The sequence below is a fragment of the Dipodomys spectabilis genome, unplaced genomic scaffold (genome assembly GCF_019054845.1).
Source record: "Dipodomys spectabilis isolate Male_0828 unplaced genomic scaffold, ASM1905484v1 ptg000053l, whole genome shotgun sequence".
In the NCBI taxonomy this organism is placed as follows: domain Eukaryota; kingdom Metazoa; phylum Chordata; class Mammalia; order Rodentia; family Heteromyidae; genus Dipodomys; species Dipodomys spectabilis.
Genome location: NW_024870730.1, coordinates 12,733,045 through 12,758,143, shown reverse-complemented (window position 1 = coordinate 12,758,143; position 25,099 = coordinate 12,733,045). Strand labels below are relative to the sequence as shown.

The following is a 25,099-nucleotide window of genomic DNA, read 5'->3' as shown; positions in this document are numbered from 1 at the left end:
TTAGATGAGAAGCAAAGTATCTTCTCACTTGGAGGGACCAGGAAGTAACAGGAAGCTAGACCCCCCCCCCCACTCCATGCCCACTGTGTGGGTGACTGCACCTCTGGGTGAGCGCTGGAAGCCCTAGCAGAGAGACTACTAAAATTGAAAAAGAGCTTGAGATATCTAAGCACACAAGAGATGGTGTCAGCAGCCGATGGGAATGAGAAGCCTGGAATTTAGCTTCAGATCTTCTGGCAGTTTTCTATACACTGGGGTGGGATGGAGAGGGGAGCATGGGAAGGGGTGTGACCTGTCCCAGAAGCATTCAGTGTGTTGTGTGTGGTGGGATGGAGTAAGTAATTATAACTGAGAGACAGAAAATGAATGGACATTGCTAGCTAGCCAGCATTCTCTTACCATCAAAAACAAAAACAAGTGATACGGCAGAACTTGCAAAGAGCTGTTTAGCAATTGTAGTTGTCTGAATGAAGACTATCTGAAGCCTGCAGCTCTGGCCATCAGAACTCGGGGGTTTGGTGTCTGTGTCTGAGAGGCTACATGTGTTGCAGGAGACAGGAAGCGGGGAGTGAAATGACTTAATCGGTTTTCCCAGAGCTGCACGGACCTGGCATCTTTTGCCGAGCCACTGGACTGCCACTGGAGTGGAGCTTGTGACCTCAGCTGATGGCCTGTGCAGAGGCTGCAGCAGAGATCCTAACCCTTAGAGCTGTGGAGTGGCATCTTAGTCATGTTGATGGATCTGTATGAACTGAACCATCATCCATGTCACAAATGCCCAGTGCAATCACAGTTACGGAATGGAATGGAGAAGAGGTTTAGAAATAATAGATGAAGGGGAAGAATGTGGGGGTGTGAGAGGAAGATCATTCAGGAAGTCAGGGCAGTGAGTGTATATTTCCCTGCATTTGGGCCTGTATTTTGGACAAACAGAGAAGAAACTCAGTGTAATTAGGTTGGGTATATTGCATATTATCTGAATTAAAAGAGACAGTATACCCTATGTTGATAAAGACAAGCCAATTCCATATAGATCAGTGTGGACAACAGAAGGCTCAGCCGGACCAGTTATTTAGCATGGCTTTGGGAATTTCCAAAGGCATTCCTAGTTCCATTTCTCCATGCTCTGAGTTTCAACTTTATTCTTTCATTGACCGTGTGTGTGTGTGTGTGTGTGTGTGTGTGTGTGTGTGTGTGTGTGTGTGTGTGTGTGTGTGTGTGTGTGTGTGTGTGTGTGTGTGTGTGTGTGTGTGTGTGTGTGTGTGTGTGTGCGCGCGGGCGGGTCCTGGCGCTTGATCTCAGGGTCTGGGCACTGTCACTGGGCTTCTTCTGCTCAAGGCTAGCACTCTACCACTTGAGCCACAGCTCCACTTCCAGCTTTTTGGGGGTAGTTTATTGGAGTTTCACTGACTTCTTGCCTAGGCTGGCTTCAAACTGTGATCCTCAGATCTTAGCCTCCTGTGTAGACTGGCTTTTTGTGAGATGAAGAGCTTTCTCTTGTCTGAGTGTATACCTTAGTGATACAGTGCTTGCCTAGCATGTGGAAGGCCATGGGTTCAATTCCCTGAGCTGCAAATATATATATATACACATATACATATATATATATATATATATACATATACATACATTCATATATATATATGTATGTGTTTCCAGTTAGCCTGTCGAACAGAAACTGAGCAGTTTACCAGTTCTTTCTCTCTTTTCTCGTTTTTGGTGTCTGCATTTTGGGCAGCAGATGGAGAACAAAAAGAAAAAAAAAGATAAACAAGTTGGCAGGGGGTAGGGAGATAAGAATTATCTCTAAACTCACAATATTTACATTTGGCCACACTTTCCATAATGGAATACCATTTTTACTCCCACTGCAGTCCCAGGAGAGAATGTTCTAGATCTCTTCCATACGGGCATTTAACCTCAGCCCCTGCCCCTCAATGTAGTTGACCATTTACGTGACTTGGTTGGACCCAATCTGGCTCAGGCCTTTCTAGCGTCCTGAACTATCCTTAGTCTTTAGAGATTGAAAGGTTGTTGAGTTGGCCTGGAATCAATGGTAAGAGATACTTCATCTTTCATATCTTCAAATTAGAATATGTACAAGGACATGATCAAGGTTGGAGGATGGTAAAATGGTATTCATTTGAGATAGCATTTTCTTTCCATTTGTGTACATTGGTATTTTTAACATGTACATCTTAAAAAGAAGTCCTTGTTCCTCTAGCAGAAGAGGATTAGATTGTTGTTTTTTTTTTTTGGGGGGGGGTCCAGTCGTGGGGCCTGAACTCTGGGCCTGGGCGCTGTCCCTCAGCTCTTCAGCTCAAGGCTAGCGCTCTACCACTGAGCCACAGCACCACTTCCTGCTTTTTTCTTTTTGCTAATGTGGTGCTGAGGAATCGAACCCAGGGCCTCATGCATGCAAGGCAAGCGCTCTACCACTGAGCCACCTTCCCAGCCCCTAGATTATGTTTTTGAAGCAAGGTCTTACTATGTACCCCAAACTGGCCTTGAAACTTTCTCTGTAGCTCAGTCCTCTAGTTTCAGACACAGAGTCCTCCTACCTTAGCCTCCCTAATGCTGGGAATAGAGATGTGAGCTACATATGAGGCTTTAGAAAGTTCATTTGATCCTTTGGTGGAGGGAACAGCCTAACTTTGATACTGAGCATGACCTGTAATCAGGGCATACTGTCTGATGGGTGGCTTTAGTGGCCCATTGATTTTCTTCCATTAAGCAAGGAAACTCCTTGCCACTTTCTTTCCAACATGGATGGTTTTAGCTAACTGGAACCAGGAGTCTGCCCAGGCCTATGCCTACTACTCCCTGACCTGTTCCAGAACTCAGAAAACTATGCTGTTTATAGGCAGAATGAATGAAGAGAATTATAGTACATGGTATAGAAAACCCCAAGGAGACATTCTACCAGTTAGGGCCTGGTTCACTCATATCCAACCTGCTTGGGGCATAGTCCGCATGTTAATCTTGTTACACCCACAAAATCCAGTGCAGAAGGCAGTGGGCTTCTCAGGTACACATCCCAGTCCCTGCTGCAGACAGGTGTATGAACTGGGAGGTATGGGCGGGGAGGTGGTTATATTCAGGCCTCTTTTATCCAGGACAGAAGTGCAGAGCTATGACTCTCAGGGAAGAGGGAGAATGGGAGGAGGGCTGGTACTTGCTGCTCTTTCCATTCAGAAGTTACGTGGGGAGCATATGTCCGTGTCCCATTGCTCCAGTTTCTCTCCCCTGCAGTGTGCAACCAGCAGACTGCCCCGAATTGGAGGAAAGGCATGATCCACCTTGTATGGGGAGTAACACTGATGGCAGCTTTGCTTTTAACCATAGGTCCTGAAGATGGCCTAGTCATAAGGCACCTTCCATGACTGTGCGCATTGTTCCCCGTGCCAGCCAGCTTGGACCAGTGGCTTCGTGTTGAGCGGAAGGAACTTGGGCACCCACTGAACCTCTTTCTGTGCTAATTCATGAGCCAGCAGGATGCGGTCGCTGCGCTGTCAGAACGCCTTCTCATAGCTGCGTACAAAGGCCAAGCGGAGAATGTGGTTCAGCTCATCAACAAGGGCGCCAAGGTAGCGGTTACCAAGGTAACGAGAGAAAAAAACAACACCCTGTACCCATTCTCCGGGAATAGTCTACCTCTGGCCCCATTGTCCAAAGCACTGTCATTTGGTTCAGCTTTTAAAGAATTTGGTTTTTAGTTCAGTGGTGGAGGTTTGAAGAAAAAGAATTAAAAATACTTTCATTGCTCTTTCGAATAGACTAATTTGTCATTAGCATTGGATAGTCTAAAATCACAGTGTGGCTTTTTCTTCCCTACTTTTTTAGTCAAACAGATCTGTTGGGAGTTGGGGCACAAAAGCTTACTTGATAAGAGGGTTGCTGGGCCAATATGCAATTGGGGAAGGGCTTCTCTGCAAGGTCTATCTCCTCATCACCATCTATAAAGTGATGACCTAGACCCGACCAGATCACCCACCACCACGGATGGGCCCTGATTTCATGTGGGCCAGAGATGATGTGTGACAGGACATTGTTTACCCTCACCAGCAGTTAATACCAGGATAGGCAAGGGAGCATACTGGCCAAAGACACTTCTATAATATGGCCAAGAAAAGACAGGCTTGGTACAGTTAGGTGTCAAGTTCACATACACTGTCAAAGATGGGAAACTTGTCATTCCCCAGTGTTGCTCTGAACGCTGTTCACCAATCACTATTGCTCCTCCCTACTTTGGAGAAAGAGGCTTGAGTAACTGCCCTGGCAGACAAGCACCTTGTAACATTGTACCCATGGAATGTGCCTCCAGGCCCCCTCCCTCCTGTGCAGACCACTCCACAGAAATAGTACTACCTGGTAGCTCTTGACTCTGGGCTGGAGAGGGACTGTTCTCCTTTTGGGATACTCACATGTGCTCTCTATATTGCTCAGTGGGGCTCTAGAGGGGGAAAAAAAGCAGGAACATTTCAGGATTGCCAGGGAGCTCAACTGTGTTCTGCTTGTACACAGTTGTGTATAACTGAAGGGGAAGGGAGACTTCTTTTTTTTGGGAGGGGGTCGGTTTTGGGGCCTGAACTCTAGGCCTGGGCACTGTCCCTCAGCTCTTCAGCTCGAGGCTAGCGCTCTACCACTTGAGCCACAGTGCCACTTCCGGCTTTTTTCTTATGTGGTGCTGAGGAATCGAACCCAGGGCCTCAGGCATGCAAGGCAAGCGCTCTACCACTGAGCCACCTTCCCAGCCCCAGGAGGGAGACTTCTTAGGCCTTCCTTGATCTGCCCATAGTAGACCTAGGCAACAGGAAGTGGGTGAGCTGTCTAGTTAAAACACATGCTCACAGCTTTTAACTTTGCTTTTTCAGATTTTTAATTTGTTTTGCTACTGATTATTAGCATGCATTAGTTGTACAAGAGGGATTTCACTGTGACATTTCCGCACATGTAAACAATGCATGCTGTTCAGCTCTCCACTTTTCCCCTTCTCTTTTTAAAAAATAAACGCTTTATTAAACAGAAGGGTTACAGTTATATAAATCAGGCAGAGTACATTTCCTTTTGGACAACGTCACCCCTTCCCTGGCTCTCTCCCAGTTTTTCCCTCCCATCCCACCTACTACTTGTATAGTTCATTTTCAATGTGGTATCCAGTGAGTTTATTTTATTTGTTGCTCTTAGGGCATGAACTCTGGGCCTGGATACTGTCTCTGAGCTTCTAGTGCTCTGTCGCTTGAGCCGCAGATCCACTTCCAGCCTTTTCTGTGATTAATTGGAGATGAGTCTCATGGATTCAGGCTCTGGTGGCTATGCCTGATATCATAGCTATTCAGGAGGCTGAGATCTGAGGATCTTGGTTTGAAGCCAGCCTGGGCAGGAAAGTATAAGATTCTTATCCCCAATTAACCACCAGGAAACTGAAAGTGGTACAGTGGCTCAAAGTGGTGGAGCACTAGTCTTGAGCACAAAAGCTCAGGGACAGTGTCCATTCCTTGAGTTCAAGCCCCATGACCGGCAAAAAAAAAAAAAGTCTCATGGACTTTCCTGCCCAGGCTGGCTTTGAACCATAGTCCTCACATCTCATCCTCCTGGGCTGCTAGTTTGACAGGTGTGAGCCACCAGTACTCAGCTTAACTTTGCTTTTTGGCTAATTGTTCTAGTTGCTACTTCTCTGAGCCTCAGTTTACTTATCTATGAGACAATAATAATGCCAACTTTCTAGGATTGTTCTAACAATAGTAACTTATTTAAGACAGCACAATGCCTCGTTAAAAACAGGCTTTATCTTTTGCTTTGGGATATGAAAGAGAAAAAAAAACTACCCCACAGCTCTATTGAGGTATGCTTTACATACCAAAGCCTGCTCATTTTCAATTATACAATTCAATAATTTCTAGTATATGTATAAAGTATGTACAGTCGTGATCACCACTGCTGTGGACTAAATTGTTTTCCTTCAAAGTTTGTAAATTAAAGCTGTAACCCCTAGCCAGGCATGGTGGTGCATACTTGTAATCCTAGCCCTTGAGAGATCAGGGCAGAAGGATGGCAAAGTCAAGCCAGCCTCAGCTATATAACAGGTTCCAGGCCAGCTTGGATAACACAGAGAAGTAGTTACTCTAAATACTTTGGTCAGTAATTAGATTTAGATGAAGTCATGAAGACGGGGCCCTCATGAAGAGATGAGTATCCTTAGAAACAGAGACACCATGAACCTTTACTCCATCATTCTGAGATGTGAAGATAGATTCAGAGAAGGGCGTTGTCAGCAAGACCCAATCATATTGGCACCCCGTTCTTCAACTTCTCCACCTCCAGAATTGTGAGAAACTGATTTCTGTTGTTTTGACAGTCTGAGAACCACATCTGAATTTTAGAATACTATCATCCCAGTAAGAAACTTTACCCAGTAGCTATCACTGCCCATTTCCATTGCAGCTACTGGGAGCCACGAATCTACTTGCTGTCTCTGTCATTTTACCTTTTTTGAACATGGCCTATAAACAGAATTGTAAAAATACAGAAGTGGGCTGGGAAGGTGGCTCAGCGGCAGAGCACTTGCCTTGCAATGCATGAGGCCCTGGGTTCGATTCCTCAGCACCACATAAGCAAAAAGAAAAAAGCCGGAAGTGGTGCTGTGGCTCAAGTGGTAGAGTGCTAGCCTTGAGCTGAAGAGCTGAGGGACAGGGCCCAGGCCCAGAGTTCAGGCCCCACAACTGGACCAAAAAAAAAAAAAACAACCCCACAAGTAAAAATACAGAAGTGTTTATTTCTGACTTCCTTTACTTAGCATAATATTTTCAAGGTTCATCCACTTGGTATTGTGGGGCAGTACTTCATGCTTTTTTATGAGTTACTACCAATACATTTTTATGTAAATAGAGTGGCTTTCCTTTCTCTGTTGGGGGATACATACATTCCAAGACCCCCAAGGGATTACGGAAGCTTCATTATAATACCAGCCCCCAATTGAGCTATGTTGTTTATACACACATACCTGTCATGAAAGCATGATTTATAAGTTAGACACAATAAAGTAAGCAATAACCCATAATGAGATAGAATAATTGTGACAGTATACTGTGATAAAATTGCCAGTGTCACTATTTTGGTGCTTTAGGATCATTGTTAAGTGATGTGTTAAGACAACCTGTATACTAGGGTACAGTAATGACTAAGATGACAATCAAGGGACTTTTTGCTTTCTTTCTTTCTTTATTTTTGTTGGTCATGGGGCTTGAACTCTGGGCCTGGGCGCTGTCCCTCAGTGCTTCAGCTCAAGGTGAGCACTCTACCACTTGAGCCACAGCGCCACTTCCAGTTTTCTGAGTGGTTTATTGGAGATAAGAGTCTCACAGACTTTCCTGTCCAGGCTGGCTTTGAACTGCAATCCTCAGATTTCAGTCTTCTGAGTAGCTAGGATTACAGACTTGAGCCACAGTGCGTGGCTGCTTTAGTTTGCTTTTGTTAAGATCTTAATTTTTGACCTCTAGTGGCTTTGGATGGTGATCCTTTTACCTCTACCTCAGGTATGGTGTGTACCACCATACTTGACCCTTTTCCCTTTCTTTTCCTAAGTATAATCTTCCCATTCCAAGAAATAGTTTTGTTTATCTTTGAAGAAATATATAAATATATATGTATACAAAATCAGATTTACTTAAAAATAGGCCTATGTTGTACCAAATAACCCTTTTACTTACTGTATTAATCTGAGAGATTGTTGTACCTAGATCTAATTATTTGTTAAAACACCCCTGTGATCTCCCATTATTTTGCATAGCTGCATATATTGTTATCCAGTCACTTCTGGGCAGTTGGGTTGCCTACAAGTTTGTATTGTCTACTGCTATATGTTCTACAGTGGATATACAAACTGGGTAGATTTCTAGAATGAAAATCCCTAAAACAAACAAACAAAAAGTATTCCTCAAAAATTTAATGCTCCCTTCTAAAGGGCCACACTCTCCTTCCAGTTGAGTGGACCATGGGGATGCAGGCCAGAGCCTGGAAAGAGAGGTACATGTCATGGTCCTGCTGCTGGTCTATTGATTTAAGCTTCTGGTTTCTAAGAGGAGTATGGTGGGAGAAAACTTTCACTTGAGAAAGGGTGTATACAGCATGTATCTTCCAAAGGACCTATACATTTTTTTTTAAAGATTGACACTTTACGTCCTGTGCTGAAGCAATGGTTCTAATAAGAAGTATAAAGGCTGACGGGCTGACGGCGTTCCTTCCTGCTGTGTACACACACACACACACACACACACACACACACACACACACACACACACACACACACACACACACACACACACACACACACACACACACACACACACACACACACACACACACACACACACACACACACACACACCCCACCCCACCCCACCCCACCCCACCCCACCCCACTCCACCCCAGCAATTTCCTTGCCGGAGGCACCTTCTGCTACCTGTTCTTCAGTTTTCCTGGAGATAGTGCATGCATAGACACGCAACCAGATGTAGCTCTCTGTGTTTCTCCTTGTTAAGACAAATTATAGGATGCTACACACACACTTCTTTGTTCTATTCAATAGCATATGTTTCTGCCACTACTTGTTGATCTGATCATCTTTTGATGGACATTTAGGTCATATTCATGTAATGCTCTTACAAATTATGCCATGAGGACCCATTTTGTTCTGAGATCTTATTGCATAGTGTGATCTATTTGTGGGATGAATTTCTCTAAGGGGTCATGCTGGGTCCAGGTGTGTGTGTGTATGTGCGTGGGGCCTCTTGTAATGACAGCTAGTGCCCAACTGCTCTGCATAGAAGCCGTGACAGTTTACACTCCTCCAACCATGTGTGAGGGGCCTGTTCAACACAGTCTACATGAACACTGTGAACCAGCCAGGTGCCAGTGGCTTATGCCTGTAATCTTAGCTACTCAGGAGGCTAAGATTAGAAAGGGTCATGATTCAAAGCCAACCCTGGGCAGACAAGTCTGAGAAATTCTTATCTCCAATTAACCATCGAAAAGCCAGAAGTGAAGCTATGGCTCAAGATGTAGACATCAGTATTGAGTGAAAAAGCCAAGCAAGTGCCTGAAGTCAAGACCCAGTACAAGCACAAAAAAGAAAAAGAAAACTACTATGACCAATGGAACATCATCACTGTCTCTTTCTGATGAACTCTTCTTCCCTCTCTCCTTCTCCTCTTTCTAGCCTTCTCTTCAGGAACTCCTGTACTCCTGTGATTTCTGTTTGGCAGTTGTTCCTCTTCACTTCAGCCTGGGTCCCATAGACCTTCCTCTGGGTTGTGTTCTAGGGCCAGCTGCCTAGGAATTGGAGAGAGTGTCTGATGGATGGAGAGGAGGCTAATCTCACATCTGGAATCCCACATCTGGCTAACATCTACCAAAACCACTGAATCTTCCCTTAGCATCACCATTGGTGATTGACAATTCAGAGTTGTTCAGCAGCTTAGACATAATGAAAGACTCAGAGACACCCTGAAAGCTCGATATCTATGAAGGAACCTTTGGTCATTTCTCTTGCACATTTGGTTCTTTTTTTTCCTTTCCTCTTTTTCTTATTAGTATATATTAACTGTGCAGAGGATTTTATTATGATATTTTCATATTTGCATATAATGTACTTTGATCAAATTCACCTCCTCACTCATTTTTAGTGTCAATATTTTGTTGGTAGTGGTTATGGGGTTTGAACTCAGGGCCTAGATGCTGTCCTTGAGTTTTTTTGCTCAAGGTTAGTGCTCTACCGCTTTGAGCCACAGTGCTACTTTTGGTTTCCTGGTGGCTAACTGGAGACAAGAGTCTCACAAACCTTCTTCCCCAGGTTTAAGAACTACAATCCTCCCATCTCAGCCTCCTGAGTAGCAGCAGCTAGGATTACAGAACCACCGGTGCCCAGCTTAGTTTTAATTTTTAAATTATATTAAATATACCTAACAGCATATCATCTGGATCATAGTTAATTACTGCACAGTGTAGTGGCATTAAGTACATTCACAGAACTTTTTTTATCTTCCCAAACTCTTAACGCTTTGAACACATTAGATACCAGCCCCCCCCCCCGCATTGTCCTTTCCCCCAAACCCCATGTAGCCAACATGTCACACTATCTCTAAGTACTTGCCATCCACTTAAAAATCTTTCACAATTTTTACTTACAAAGAGAGAGTCAGTAAATCACAATGACCTCCTCTGAGACCTGGCTGGGTTTGTGGCCTCCTTAAGCCGTGATGGAGTGATGCAACCCTACAAGGCACTTAGTACTTTGAAGAAAAGACTTTGTAGCTCTGATTAGTGTGATGACCATTTCTTTCCTGGACTCCATTGTCTTCTTGGGGTTCCTTTGGGTCAGTAGTTCTCAGTATTGACTGAAAGTGAGATCTCATGGAATGCCTAAAACAAACAACAAAAAAACCCTTTCCACCTAGACATGCACTCAAAACTCTGACCTGACTGGTTTGGGATGCAGCATCCAGGGGGAGAACCACAGAGTGCTACAGCTACTTCTTCCAAGGTCTGAAAGCCTTGGGAGGTGGGGCTAGGACTCTACCACCTCTGGGACACTGGGCTGTGCCAGTGGTTACCATCTGGAAGTCGTGGTGCTCTTTGTACATTAGCATGAACTCATGATATTCTGAATCTCATCATTGAAACTAATAACCAGTTTAGTAACAGGAAATAAAAGTCTCAGTTCTGGGCATGGATATATGCTGTGGGTTGTGTAGCTTGTCGACCAGACAGTGTACAGAAATAGTATTAGGTCAATAAGGTGAAAGGCTCAGTAAGTGTTCAGTTACCACATTGAGTTTGAGGAACAGAAAGGTACTCAGGAGATGCTCTTTGGACAAAAGAGGAATGACCTTTGAGATCGAGCAGAAGTGGACATGGGGTGACTCTGATGTGTCTGGCACTACGGGAAGACAACTGTATTTGAGGGCAGCAAGCCTTAGAACTTCAGGAACGGACTTCAGAACCCATCCCAAGCCTTTTAGCTTCTCCTCTTACCTGTTCCCTGCCCACAGGGAGATTTCCTTCTTCCAGCCCTTGTTCTGATACAATGAAATGATTATCCAGAGAGGAAGGGCGCTTTCACAGCTACGCAGTTGCCCCCTGGGTCTCTGCTTGGAGCCGGGCCAGATGGCCTGTTAGTGAATCCTCTGAATCTCTCTCCATAGTTTTCTTTCTCATTCCTGTTTCTCTTCAGCTGTCAAGATTTGGGTTTCAGAAATAAAATGAAGCCAGGAGCGTGTTTAGAGAATGAAAATTCTTTTTCCAGCAGGCCTGTGGGTTTGTCTCCACTGAGAGTTGGCTACTGGATGTTTAGGTTGTTCTAAATCAGCGACGTGGGGTACATGGTTAAGTGGGCGGCCACTGTGCCTGCTCTGCTTTATTTTTAAGCCTGTTTCTGTTGAATTGAGCAATGTGGGAAGCAGAATCTACCACGATCAAGTGACATTTATTCTAATTTTGTGTGTCTCGCCAAGTCCACTGTAATCTGCACATCAACAGGTCCTTGAGACCAGGCAAGTGTAACAATATCACAAAATGCTCTGTAAGTGTGGCTTGTACGGCAGATTCAGTTCCTGGCAAGGGCTCCTCTGGATTATAAATGGCACCTTTTCTCTGTGTTCTGTTGTGGTGGAGAGGAAAGAACGGAGAGAGAAGGGCTCTCCCTCCCTCTCCTCCATCTAATAAGGATGTTCATGGGAGGCCCATGCTCAGGACTTCATCTAGACCTAAATACCTCCCAAGGACCCCATCTTCAAGTACTATTACACTGAAGCTTAGAGCTTTAACATATGAATTTGTGCTGGGGGGAGGGGGCAGGCCCAAACATTTGGTCCATCGGTAATGGACTAAACTAAAAAGATAGCGATTGTCTCTCAATAAGCTCCAGATGCCACATTTAGATTCAACTAACCAAGATCAAAAATATTTGATCTAGGACCCTCTTGGGTCCTAGAAATTTTCTTCATATATGAGATTTAGAGTCAGAAGCAATAATTATGCTTCACTTATTTTCAGTTATTTTTGGTGTGCTGAGATTTGGATTTAGAGCCTTATGCTTGCTGGGCAGGCACTCTATTATTTGTGCCATGTCTCCAGCCATTCCCTCATTTTTCTCCAACTTTCCCTCCCTCGCAACCACCCCAAGTTGTACTGATTATTTCCAACATACTGTCTTGTGTATATTGCTGTTGCACCACTCTCTAAACAAGAGTATACCAACTGTTGTTATAACATTTAAATTATGTGGTATAATAAAACTCATCTAGAGATGATTCACAGTGTAAAGGATGTATGGATAGATTATGGGCAAAGCTCTATTCCATTTTATATCAGAGACTTTAGCATCTCTGGATTTTGGTATCTAACTTCTCATAGGGAACGATCATATTAACAAAAGTACAAATAGCATTTGACAAAATCCAGCACTCATGAGTGTTAAGAACTTAGAGCAAGGGCTGGGAAGGTGGCTCAGTGGTAGAGCGCTTGCCTTGCATGCATGAGGCCCTGGGTTCGATTCCTCAGCTCCACATATGCAAAAAGAAAAAAGCTGGAAGTGGTGCTGTGGCTCAAGTGGTAGAGTGCTAGCCCTGAGCTGAAGAGCTGAGGGACAGCGCCCAGACCCAGAGTTCAGGCTCCATGACCGGACCCCCCCCCCCCCAAAAAAAAAGAACTTAGAGCAAACCAGAAACAGAGAAATTTTTCAACATGATAAAAAGCATCTACAAAACCCTGCAGTTCACATCATACTTGGGGGTAAAAGACTGAATGTTTTTCTGCTAAGCTAAGGAATCAGGCAGTAATGTCTGCTCTTACCACTCTCATTCAGTGTAGTTGTGGAAATTCTAGCCACAGCAATAAGATAAGAAAAAGAATGAAAAGGTATTTAATAATAATAAAAAAAATTCTAGTTGGACACTGGTGGCTCACATCTGTAATCGTAGCTACTCAAGAGGCTGAGATCTGAGGATCACAGTTCAAAGCCAGCCTGGGCAGGCAAGTCCATGAGACACTTAACCCCAGTTAACCTCCAGAAAACTGGAAGTGGTGCTGTGGCTCAAGTGGTAGAGCACTCACCTTGAACTGAAGAGCTCAGGGATAGCACCCAGGCCCAGAGTTCAAGCCTCATGACTGACAAAAAAAAAATCTACAGATGAGTGGTTGTTGAGATTGTAAGCATCATAAACTTACTCAGTGCCAATGAATTTTACACTTAAAAACAATTAAGGGGCTGGGAAGGTGGCTCAGTGGTAGAGTGCTTGCCTCACATGCATGAGGCCCTGGATTTGATTCCTCAGCACCACATCAGCAGAAAAAGCTAGAAGTGGCACTGTGGCTGAAGTGGTAGAGCGTTAGCCTTGAGCTGAAGAGCTAAGGGACAGCGCCCAAGCCCAGAGTTCAGGCCCCATGACTAACAACAACAAAAGAAGATTCTTATCTTCAGTAAACCATTCAAAAATTGGAAAGGCACCATCGCTCAAATGGCAGAGTGTTAGCCTTGAGCACAAAGAGCTCAGGGGCAGTACCCAGGCTGAGTTCAAGCACCACAACCAACCAAAAAGAAAAATAAGACAGTTAAGATAGACAATAGGAGCAGACAGAATCCTCAACAGCCAATTAAAATGCTTGAAACACTTTTTTTAAACTGGTAGACTTTCCTATAGCAAACCTAGACCTGGTAGTTCCTCAGTCACCTCAAAAGGAATTTTCCAGGCAGATGCTGGTGGCTCATGCCTATGTTCCTAGCTCCTCAGAAAGCTGAAATCTGGGGATCATGGTTTGAAGCCGCTCCAATCAGGAAAGTCTATGAGACTCTTATCTCCAAATAACCACCAAAAAACCAGAAGTAGAACTGTGGCTCAAGTGGTAGAGTGCTAACCTTGAGCAAAAATGCTTAGGGATACTGCGTAGGCCCTGAGTTAAAGCCCCAGGACTGGCATACAATAACAAAGGAATTTTCCTACTTATAAAATCTAATTGTTAGATACATTTAATTGATTCCCAAAAATATGCATTTGAATCACTTCTCCGGATGCTTGGTGATGATTGTGTTGGCAAACTATCCCAGTATTCTTCTCCTTGTGTGACCTAGATATTGGTTCTTGGTGCAGAAATTGTCATCTGCATCCATTGCATTTTACATTGCTATTAACCTAGTCTTTTGCTCTGAGATTAGAAAAAAATTGTAGATGCTAATTTATTTTTTTATCCAAGGAATTTACTCTTTTTCTGATGAAAATGTGTTATGTCACTCATTGAAGTAGAGCAGGGATGGGAAACATCCAGCCCATGGGCAGGCCCAGGAAATCCTTAGGTCTGGTCCTGACAAGACACTCACAGATGGGGCTTGAAATTCAATAAATCTCGGAGCTTTTTTTCACAGCAGCATAAACACGAATATCAGCCAACACCATATACCTTACCAGAGAGAAATAGTTCTAGACATCACATTAGAGGGGAGTTAACATTTGACTAGAGAGAGAGAGAGAGGAAGAGAGAGAGAGAGGGAGAGGGAGAGAAGGAGAGAGAGAGAGAGGGAGAGGGAGAGAGCAGGAGAGAGGGAGAGAGAGAGAAAGAGGAAAAAGAAAGAGAAAGCACAGGCGCGTAGGTTCTTCCTGGGGCTTGAACTGGGCACTTGGATGCTGTCTCTGAGCTTTTTTGCTCAAGGCTGGTGCTCTACCATTGAGTCAGCTCCAATTCTGGCTTTTTTGGAGATTAACTGTAGATAAACATCTCATGGACTTTTCTGCCTGGGCTTGCTTCTATCCACAATCCTCAGATCTCAATCTCCTGAGTAGCCAGGATTCTAGGCATAAGCCACTGACACCTGGCCAGGCTAATTTTTAAGCTGAAAATTTTGTGTGCTGTGGGCACACTTAGGTTTTGAATGGCAGAATTAAGTCCTATTTTCCTAAGTGGGAAGCTGGGTGCCAGCAGCTCATGCTTGAATGCCTACCTACTCAAGAGGCTGAGATCTGAGGATCATAGATTGAAGACAGTTTGAAAACTTTATTTAAACTTTATTAACCTTACTGTCCTCATTCAAGTTAAGCTCTTAAGAAATGTTCCTAAAATGTGGGCCACTCTTATTTGGCTCACCTTACAGCCTTCTTACCTCTTTGTTTAATGCTTCAGATAATATACAGAGACATTGCTCACCTCAAAAGAGACATTGCTCACCTGGCTTACTATGTGCCAGGTGCCAGTGGCTCATGGCTATAGTTCTAGCTACTCAGAAAGCTTAGGTCTGAGGATTGTGGTTCGAAACCAGCTCAGGCGGGAAAGTCTATGAGACTTTCCAATTAAGCCCCCCCCCCAAAAAAAACCCTCTATGGCTCAAGTGGTAGAGCAATAGCCTTAAGTACAAAAGCTCAGTGACAGCCTGAGTTCAAGCCCCAGGACCAGCACAGAGAAGGAGGCAGGGGGAGGGGGAGAGAGGAAAGAGAGGAGAAAGGGAAGGAGGGGAGAGGAGAAAAGGAGGGGAGAGGAGAGAGGAGAGAAGGAGGGGAGAGGGAGAGAGACTGAGCGACCTGCTCTATTATATTTCTCATGATCTCCAGAAAAAAAGCAGCTTTGTTATTATGAGAATATTACACCTCCCCTGCCCCCCTCTTCCTTCAGAGTTTCTCCACCCTTCTATTCCCTTGGCTTCTGCCCTTCTCTCTGTGACACCCTGATCGTAGGAATGACAGAGTGGGAATGGCTGGGTAATAGCCAGTGCCATTTCTCTAGCTCTGCTCTATTAGACTGGTCATGGGAGACAGGTGTTGTTGATCCTAAGGCCTGGCCCTATAGCAAGTGGGAGCTGAGATACCTAAGCAAACGGGAGGAGCTGTGACCTGCCTGACTCCTGGGAACCCTGCAGGCTGGGGGAGGGTCCATAGTCTTCCTGGCCTGTTTTTGTAGGCTGCATATCTCAGATGACACTAGCCCCACTCCCTGCCACCTGGCTTCTCCTAAGAAATCGCTACAAGGAGCCCCTGTCCCAGCACATGCTACAAAACAAACCATCTCTAGTTCCTTTCAAAGGTTGTTTGAAATTGGGCTCCCTGTCACCTTCACCCCGCAGATTGCAGTCTTAATAGGAATCTTCCTTCTGGAATGTTCTAGACAGAGCCTTCCCTTCACACTCTAACAGGGAGAGTTGGCCTCTTCAAAGTAAGTAGCAGGGACCATTTTGCTCTATGCACACTCTTCCTGGGCACCTGTTAGTGTAATTTATGGCCGCCTGCTGGCACCGGAGTCTCTCTGTTGTCCCATTAAGGAGTCCTTTCCACAGGGCTCAGCCTGCCTGAACAAAGCCATTCCAGGCCAGTGCCCCAGAACTGTTGACAGTGGGGCTGCTTTTCTGTGGTTGTTGCTTGGCAACATCTCAAGGCCCTATTCGCTGTTTTCCCTAGAAGTGAACCAGCCCTGAGCGCCTGCCTCTCACTGATTGGTTGAGGGCTGCTGCCTCCTAATCACTTGGCTTGGCCAGGACCCTGCAGCATTAAAGGGGCCACAGTGGTTCATCGCTTCTGCTGTGTGCTAGGATCACTGGGAACTTTAACATTGCCTTTTCAGGACCTACCCTACATTGATGGAATCTAGCATTTTGGGGGATTTTTTTTTTTTTTTTGGCCGGCCTTGGGCTTGAACTCAGGGCCTGGGCACTGTCCATGAGCTTCTTTTGCTCAAGGCTAGCACCCTACCACTTGAACCACAGTGCCACTTCCAGTTTTTTTCTGTTTATGTGGTACTTCATGCAGGGCTTCATGCATGCAAGGCAAGCGCTCTACCACTGAGCCACCTTCCCAGCCCAGGGGGATACATTTAAGGGTAGGTTTTTGGTATTGTTTGGTTGGGGTTTCTTGTAATAAATACTCTTTAAGAGGTGATAGATTAAAAACCAGTGGTTTAAGTCATTGGCTCTGAAAATGTTGACACAGCCTAGAAATGCCTGCTTCTCAGGAAATTGTTAGAAATGCAAATTTCTGTGCTTCACCAAAGAGTTACTGATTCAGAAACTGTAGAGGGTAGGCCCAGGAATCTGTGTTTCAAGTCCCCCAGGTAGTCCTGCTGTCCAGTAAAGAACTACTGGTTTTCCCATGTTGGTTCCTCATGTCTGTAATCCTGGCTGCACCTGAGGTGGAAACCTGGAGGAGGAACAGTTTGAGGCCAGCCTAGGGGAAAAAAGTTTACAAGACTTCATTTCAACCTATAGCTGGGCACAGTATTTCATGCCTGGGAAATAGAGTTTTGGTCCAGGCTGGCCTTGGCAAAAAAATAAAAATAACAAGAGTTGAAGAGATAGCTCAAGTGCTAGTGCATGAAGCCCAGAGTTCAAACCTCAGTACTGCAGAAACAAAAACAACTCACTGGCTTTAAGGCATAACATTGGTGTAAAAAGCAAGATGGTTGGGGCTGGGAAGGTGGCTCAGTGGTAGAGCGCTTGCCTTATGCTGAAGAGCTGAGGAACAGCGCCCAGGTCCAGAGTTCAGGCCCCACGACCAGACCCCTCCCCCCCAAAAAAAAAGCAAGATGGTTTTCTGTGAACAATGAATCTAACTCTTCAAAGCATCAGTAGGAAAGATGTCCTGAAAAAGAGTTAAAGAAGGCAATAGTTCAAGCTGGGCACTAGTGGCTTATGCCTGTAATCCTAGCTACTGGGGAGGCTCTGAGTCGGTGAGACTCTTATTTCCAATAAACTATTCAGAAAACTGGGAGTGCCACTGTGGCTCAAGTGGTAGATAGAACACTAGCATTGAGTACAAAGAAGCTCAGGGGCAGCACTCAGGCCCTGAGTTCAAGCCCCAGGATTGCCCCCCTACACACACACACACACACACACACACACACACACACACACACACACACACACACACACACACACACACACACACACACACACACACACACACACACACACACACACACACACACACACACACACACACACACACACACACACACACACACACACACACACACACACACACACACACACACACACACACACTTGGAGTGGGTTATGGAGTTAGAGATGATTTTCTTCTCATTGCCAAAATTTTAGCAGTGTCATTTTTGTCTAGGCACTATTTGAAGCACGGGGAGGAGAGCGCTCTGGGTTGTGGTGGTACAGAACTTGAGGTGTTCTGCATTGACAGGTAGGGAGAGAGTATGGTGAAGAATGTAGCCTGAGAAATAGCTCTTGCTTGGACATGCCCAGCTCTGCAGGTTTAGCTTGAGGGCCACAGGTTGGGGATGGGCTGTTGTCCTGGCCCCTCCTCAAGGCATCCTGTGTCCTCAACCTGTCACACATTAGTGTAAGAGGTAGTTATACAAAACCTGGTATAAGGGGAATAATAAAATGGTGAGACAAAGGACAAAGGGTGAACCAATGCAACAGCGATACTCACAAGACACCATGTTGGAAATGAACTTTACAACTTGAAGGTGAGGGGAGCTGTGGGGGAGGGAAAGTGGGAGAAAACAAGGGTGTCACACTGTTCCACAAGGAATGTACTCATTACCTTGCTTATATAACCCCGCTGTGCCTCACCTTTACAATAAAATTAAATGCAAAAATGGTATCTGGAGCCAGGTGCCAGTGGCTCATGCCTGTAATCCTAGCTACTTTGAAGGCTGAGATCTAAGGGTTGTGGTTTGAAGCTAGCCTCAGCAGGAAAGTCCTTGAGACTTTTATCTCCAATTAACCACCAGAAAACCGGAAGTGGCACTGTGGCTCAATGTGGTAGAGTGTTAGCCTTGAGCAAAAGAACTCAAGGATAGAGCCCAAGCCCCATGACTGATAAAAACCAGTGATAAAAAAAAAAAAAACAGCTGAGGGGCTGGGAAGGTGGCTCAGTGGTAGAGCGCTTGCCTTGCATGCATGAGGCCCTGGGTTCGATTCCTCAGCACCACATAAGCAAAAAGAAAAAAAGCTGGAAGTGGCGCTGTGGCTCAAGTGGTAGAGTGCTAGCCTTGAGCTGAAGAGCTGAGGGACAGTGCCCAGGCCCAGAGTTCAAGCCCCACGACCAGACCACCACCCTCCCAAAAAAAACAAAAAAACAGTTGATATCTGGTCCTGAACATTGATGGGAGATGCTGGAGGAGGGGCTCAGGATCACCTCCCAGGTGAGTTAGGTATGCAGAGAAAATAGAAAATCTCTGCTCACTGGGTGCTTGTATAAACCTAGCTACTCAGGAAGCTGACATCTGAGGATTAAAGATTGAAGCCAGGGTATGAAAGTCCAGTAAACTACAAAAATAAACAAACAAACCAGAAGTGGGTCTGGGGCTAAAGTGATAGAGCCCTAGGCCTTGAACAACAAAAGCTCAAGGACAGCACGCGAGCCCTGAGTTCAAGCCCCAGGATGGTACATGTGTGCACACACACAAAAGAAAACCTCTGCTCATCCTTGAGGTTCTAAAGAAATGATGTACAGTATGTTCACAAAAATAAAATAAAATAAAAAAAAGAAATGAAGTTACTTGGGCTGGGAAGGTGGCTCAGTGGTAGAGTGCTTGCCTTGCATGCCAGAGGCCATGGGTTCGATTCCTCAGCACCACATAAGCAAAAAGAAAAAAGCTGGAAGTGGCGCTGTGGCTCAAGTGGTAGAGCGCTAGCCTTGAGCTGAAGAGCTGAGGGACAGCACCCAGGCCTAGAGTTCAGGCCCCATGACCAGATCCCCCCCCCAAAAAAAAGAAAAAAAGAAATGAAGTTACTTCTATGAAACCCCAGAGGTCAGTGTTTAGGCTGAGGCTCAGTACTGAAGAGTGTAGCAGCACTTAAGATCAGGACATTTGCCAGACACTGGTGGCTCACGCCTGTAATCCTAACTACTCAGGAGGCTGAGATCTGAGGACCGTGGTTCAAAGCCAGCCCGGGCAGGAAAAGTCCGTGAAACTCTTATCTCCAATAAACTACTCAGAAAACCACTTGGTGCTGTGGTTCAAGTGGTAGAGTGCTAGTCTTGAGCTGAAGAGCACAGGCACAGCGCCCAGGCCCAGAATTCAAGCCCCACGACCGACAAAAAAAAAAAAAAAAGATCAGGACATTCCTCCCTTCTAGACTTCTCACCAGTGTAGCATGTGGGTGGGGAAGAGCATGAGGGGCAGAGCCAATTGACTTAAGGAGTGGATCCACATGGCTAGAATACATGACCCAGTCTCTTCCTACCGCAGTTTTCTCATCTGTAAGATGGACTTCACAATAACATCTACCTAATGGGGTGCTTGGGAGGACTGAATGAATTCACACTTGTAGGACTTGTTTTCTTTTTTGGCAGTACTTGAACCCACTTGGTACACGAGTCCTCTAACACTTGAGCCACTCTGCCAGCCTTTTTTGCATCAGTTATTTTTGAGATAGGGTCTCTCTTTACGTCCAAACCATCCTAGGCTGCGAACCTCCTATTTGTGCTTCTCCACATTGCAGGAGCTAGCAGGCACTCTTCACCATGCCCAACTGTTGAGTGAGACGGAGTCTCTCAAATCTTTTATTTCTTTGCTATCTTTTCTCTCTTTCTCTTTCTCACTTTTTCTTACTCTCTTTCTCTCTCTCCCTCTCTTTTCTTCCTCTCTTTTCTCTCTTTCTCTCCCCTCCCACCAGCCTGCCCACCACTGGCCCTTCTGCCCTTCCATCTCAGGCTGGCTCAGATCCCCCTATCTCTGTTTCCCTGGTAGCTAAGATTACAAGCAGAGCCAGGCTTGCAGCTTGTAAGACTCTTTAAGATGGTGCTAAGCATGCAAAAATCATCTAGTAAGCATTAGTGCTACTGCCGCTGTTGTCTCTCTCTGTACCACCAGCCTGTGAGGAGTCAGGCTGAACTGGCCTTGAGGGTAACCGATAGAACTGAGGACAAACCAATGCTTCACGATGCCTCAAAGGATCAAGCTTTTCCTTTCTTTTTCTTTTCTCCCCCCACCCCCTTTTTTTTAAATGCCAATATTGGGGCTTGAACTTAGAGCCTGGGCACTATCCCTTAACTCTTTCTTTCTTTCTTTCTTTCTTTCTTTCTTTCTTTCTTTCTTTCTTTCTTTCTTTCTTTCTTTCTTCCTTTCTTCCTTTCTTCCTTCCTTCCTTCCTTTCTTTTTGTTGTTGGTCATGCGGCTTGAACTCTGGGCCTGAGCTCTGTCCCTCAGCTCTTCATCTCAAGGCTAGTGCTCTACCACTTGAGTTACAGCACCACTTCCGGTTTTCTGGTGGTTTATTGGAGATAAGAGTTTCACGGACTTTCCTGCCCGGGCTGGCTTTGAACCGCAATCCTCAGATCTCAGCCTCCTGAGTAGCTAGGATTACAGGCGTGAGCCACCGGCGCGGCGCCCGGCTCCCTTAGCCTTTTCTACTCACATTCAGAGGCATTCCAGCTTTCCTCATAAGTCAGCCCCTGCCTGGGGTCCCGTTTATACCAGCCCGTCCTTATCTACTGGGTGAGGTCTTTGCTTTCTGCCTTTTTGCTCTTTTCATCTACAGAGAGGCAGCAAGCTCTCTCTTCTTCCCACACGCCTTCCTTCCTTTCTTTTTCCTTCCTTTCTTCCTGTGCCGAGGTTTGAACTTAGGGCCTTGTGCTTGCTAGGCAGGCAAGCATGAGGTTATGTTTCAGATATGGATTTGATTTTTGCTTGAGGCTTGCTTCAGACCACAGTCCTCCTACTTGTGGCCTCCCGCTTGGGTGGGATGACAGGCATACACTGCCATACCCTGCTTGTCTCGTTGAAATGGAATCTTTTTTTTTTTTCTTTTTGCCAGTCCTGGGGCTTGAACTCTTGGCCTGGGCACTGTCCCTGAGCTCCTTTTGCTGAAGGCTAGCACTCTACTACTTGAGCCACAGCACCACTTCTGGCTTTTTCTTTTTTTTTTTGTCAGTCGTGGGGCTTGAACTCTGGGCCTGGGCGCTGTCTCTCAGCTCTTCAGCTGAAGGCGAGCACTCTACCACTTGAGCTATAGCGCCACTTCTGGTTTTCTGGTGGTTTATTGGAGATAGGAGTCTCACGGTCTTTCCTGCCCGGTCTTTCCTGCCCGGGCTGGCTTTGAACGGCGATCCTCAGATCTCAGCCTCTTGAGTAGCTAGGATTACAGGCGTGAGCCACCAGCGCCCGGCTACTTCTGGCTTTTTCTGTAATTAATTGGAGATAAGAGTCTCCTGCTAGGGCTGGCTTCATACCATGATCCTCAGATTTTAGCCTCCTGAGTAGCTAGGATTGCAGGCGTGAGCCACCAGTGCCCAGCTTGGAGTCTTGCTTTTTGTCCAGGCTGATCTGTACCTTCCCAGTATCTGAGAGTCCCTACACTTAGCTTCATATCTTATGCGGAGAGCTCACTGCTCACCTCGCAAAGGCCTGGTCTCCAGATTCCATTGCACTGGGTCAGGGCTTCAGCATGTGAACTCTGGGGTCAAATATTCATTGGGTACAAACACTTGGTTGATAGCAGAAAAAGCCTTTCCTTCTCTTTTTACATTGAACACAACTTCCTTCTTGGGGTTTAGCTTCTACATCAGTATTAAGAGGATAGAAATGAGAATGTTCCCCATGAGCCACTGCCCATGGCTCTGTGTCCGGCCTTTCTGGGGAACCTGTCCCTAGCCTGGTCTGTATTTTCTGGTTGTTCAGAGGCACTGTGTCTGACCAGACAGTCACCTTCCTCAGTGCATGCGCATTGGCTCACACCTGGAATGAACTCTCCCATGATTCAAGATGCCTTGGGAATCTTTGCAAAGGTCAGTTACACAATGTCAAGGTATGAATCCTTGGCCAGGACAAGATGAAGAAAATCCTAGCCCTGCCTGATCAGCCATGGGCATTGAAAGAGCCCAGGGTGGCATGTGGCTGAGCCTAGTCACCCCCCGAGAAAGGTCATACCTTGTCTCATCTTAGTAATGAAGGCTTTTTATAGTCTACTTTCTTGGGATGAACTTTGTTCTTAATTAAGAATTCTAATTTTAAAGTGAGCTCTGACCTCTTTCTTTCCTGACTCCTCCTCCTGCTTTGATAGAATGTTCTGGCTAGAAATAAAGATCCTTTATTGTCTGTTATCTCTGTTTTTCCTACCTCAAATGGCTTCATCTTGATAGACTACTGATAAGGGCTGTGGGTCTTTATTTTCTTTTTTGGGATCCCAGACCAGGACTGGAATCCTGTACCTGACACTTTGACTCATTGGCTAGTGCTCTATCAACTGAGCCACACAGCCAATCTTCCCACTCTTAGGTCTTTATTCAGATGCTAAACAGGATGGAAGCAACTGAGACCCTTATTTAAGTAAGCGGGGCTCTGGCTAAACTATGTTCCAGCCTTCATCCCAGTAACTCCTTTAGAGTGTGGAGAAATGAGAACTTGGTAAGGTCAGTGCTCAGGACAGAAGTTACTTTCCATTGGAGAGTGTTGTTGTTGTCGGGTTTTTTTTCTTCTGGGAGTCACTGTTGGTATGACAGGAGCCCATGTACTTCCAGCAGGAGGGGCCATGGTCCTCTCGGTGACACAGCCACGGAACTGAGCGGTAGCTCAGCCAGGTGCACACATTGCTGAGTGCAAGGATGTGGCTGGCAAGCCTCAGGGAGCAGCTGGTGCCCATCAGTGGAACAGGTAGCAAACTGGAACTACACATGTGGTGTGTCTTGAGATCTAAAAAATACACACTGGACAAGAAAAACAGGTGACACAGTATAGTTTAATACCATTAATAATAGGCTTGAGAGCAGATCAACATTTCTGTGGTCTTTGGCTACACAGAAGGAGTGGAGGCATAATGGAAGGCAAGGCAAGGTGAATAATCAAATTCAAGAGTGGCCACTTAGGGCTGGGAAGGTGGCTCAGTGGTAGAGTGTTTGCCTCACATGCATGGGGCCCTGGGTTCGATTCCTCAGCACCACATAAGCAGAAAAGCTGGAAGTGGCACTATGGCTCAAGTGGTAGAGCGCTAGCCTTGAGCTGAAGAGCTGAGGGATAGTGCCCAGGCCCAGAGGTCAGGCCCCACGACCAGCAAAAAAAAAAAAAAAAAGAGTGGCCACTTCTAGGATGTGTGCCAGTGCTCATGACTATAATCCCAGCTACTCAGGAAGCTGAGATCTGAGGATCACAATTTGAGCCAGCCCAGGTAGGAAAGTCCATGTGACTCCAATTAACTACCAAAACACCACAAATAAAGCTGTGGTTCAAGTAATATAGTGCCAACCTTAACTGGAAAAAGCTAAGGGACAGGGCCCAAGCCCTAAGTTTCGGTCCCAGCACTGGTATATTTAAAAAAAGAAAAAGAGCGGCCACTTTGGTAAGAGGGAAGTGAAGTCTTAGGTATTCATAAGGGACATTAATGGTTTCTCGTTTTTATTGTTTTGTTTTGTTTTTTGTGGGTCCAGTCGTAGGGCCTGAACTCTGGGCCTGGGCACTGTCCCTCAGCTCTTCAGCTCAAGGCTAGTGCTCTACCACTTGAGCCACAGCGCCACTTCCAGCTTTTTTCTTTTTGCTTATGTGGTGCTGAGGAATCGAACCCAGGGCCTCATGCATGCAAGGCAAGCACTCTACCACTGAGCCACCTTCCCAGCCCTATTGTTTTGGTTTTGTGTGTTGTTTCGTTTTGGTGTCTTTGATATAGTAAGGTTTGAACTCAGGCTTCACATTTGCTAGGCTGGTGCTCTATTGCTGGAGCCACCCCCCCCAGTCCTTTTGCTCTTTTGTTGTTGTTTGCTTACTGTACTGGGGCTTGAACTAAGGGCTTTGTGCTCTCACTTTGGCTTTTTCCCTCATGGCTGGTTCTCTACAACTTGAGAACCACAACTTCATTTCCAGGTTTTTGTTTGTTTTTCCAGTATCTGGTGATAAGACTCTCACAGATTTGTCTGCCTGGGCTGGCTCTGAACTATAGTTCTCAGATCTCATCTTTCTGAGCAGCTAGGATTATAGGCATGAGCCACCAGCACACTTGGTTATTTTTGAGATAGGATCTTACTCTTTTGCCAAGCCTACCTGAGCCATCCTCCTCCTATTTATGTTAGCTAGGATGACAAATCTATATCACCACTCCTAGCTTTTTCTTTCTGTGTTGTTGTTGGTGGTGGTGAAGCTTGAACTCAGGGCCTGGGAGCT

General features: G+C 45.6%; 1 protein-coding gene across 1 annotated transcript in view; it reads left to right on the top strand.

Annotated features, from left to right (window-relative positions):
• The window catches only part of Ankrd6 (ankyrin repeat domain 6), a 166,928-nt gene that overhangs the window by 107,534 nt on the left and 34,295 nt on the right, over positions 1–25,099 (top strand). Inside the window, exon 2 of the mRNA XM_042679568.1 lies at positions 3,346–3,602. Within this exon, the coding sequence (XP_042535502.1) occupies positions 3,483–3,602 (120 nt within the window). The 5' untranslated portion in view covers positions 3,346–3,482. The remainder of the gene's footprint in view (positions 1–3,345; positions 3,603–25,099) is intronic.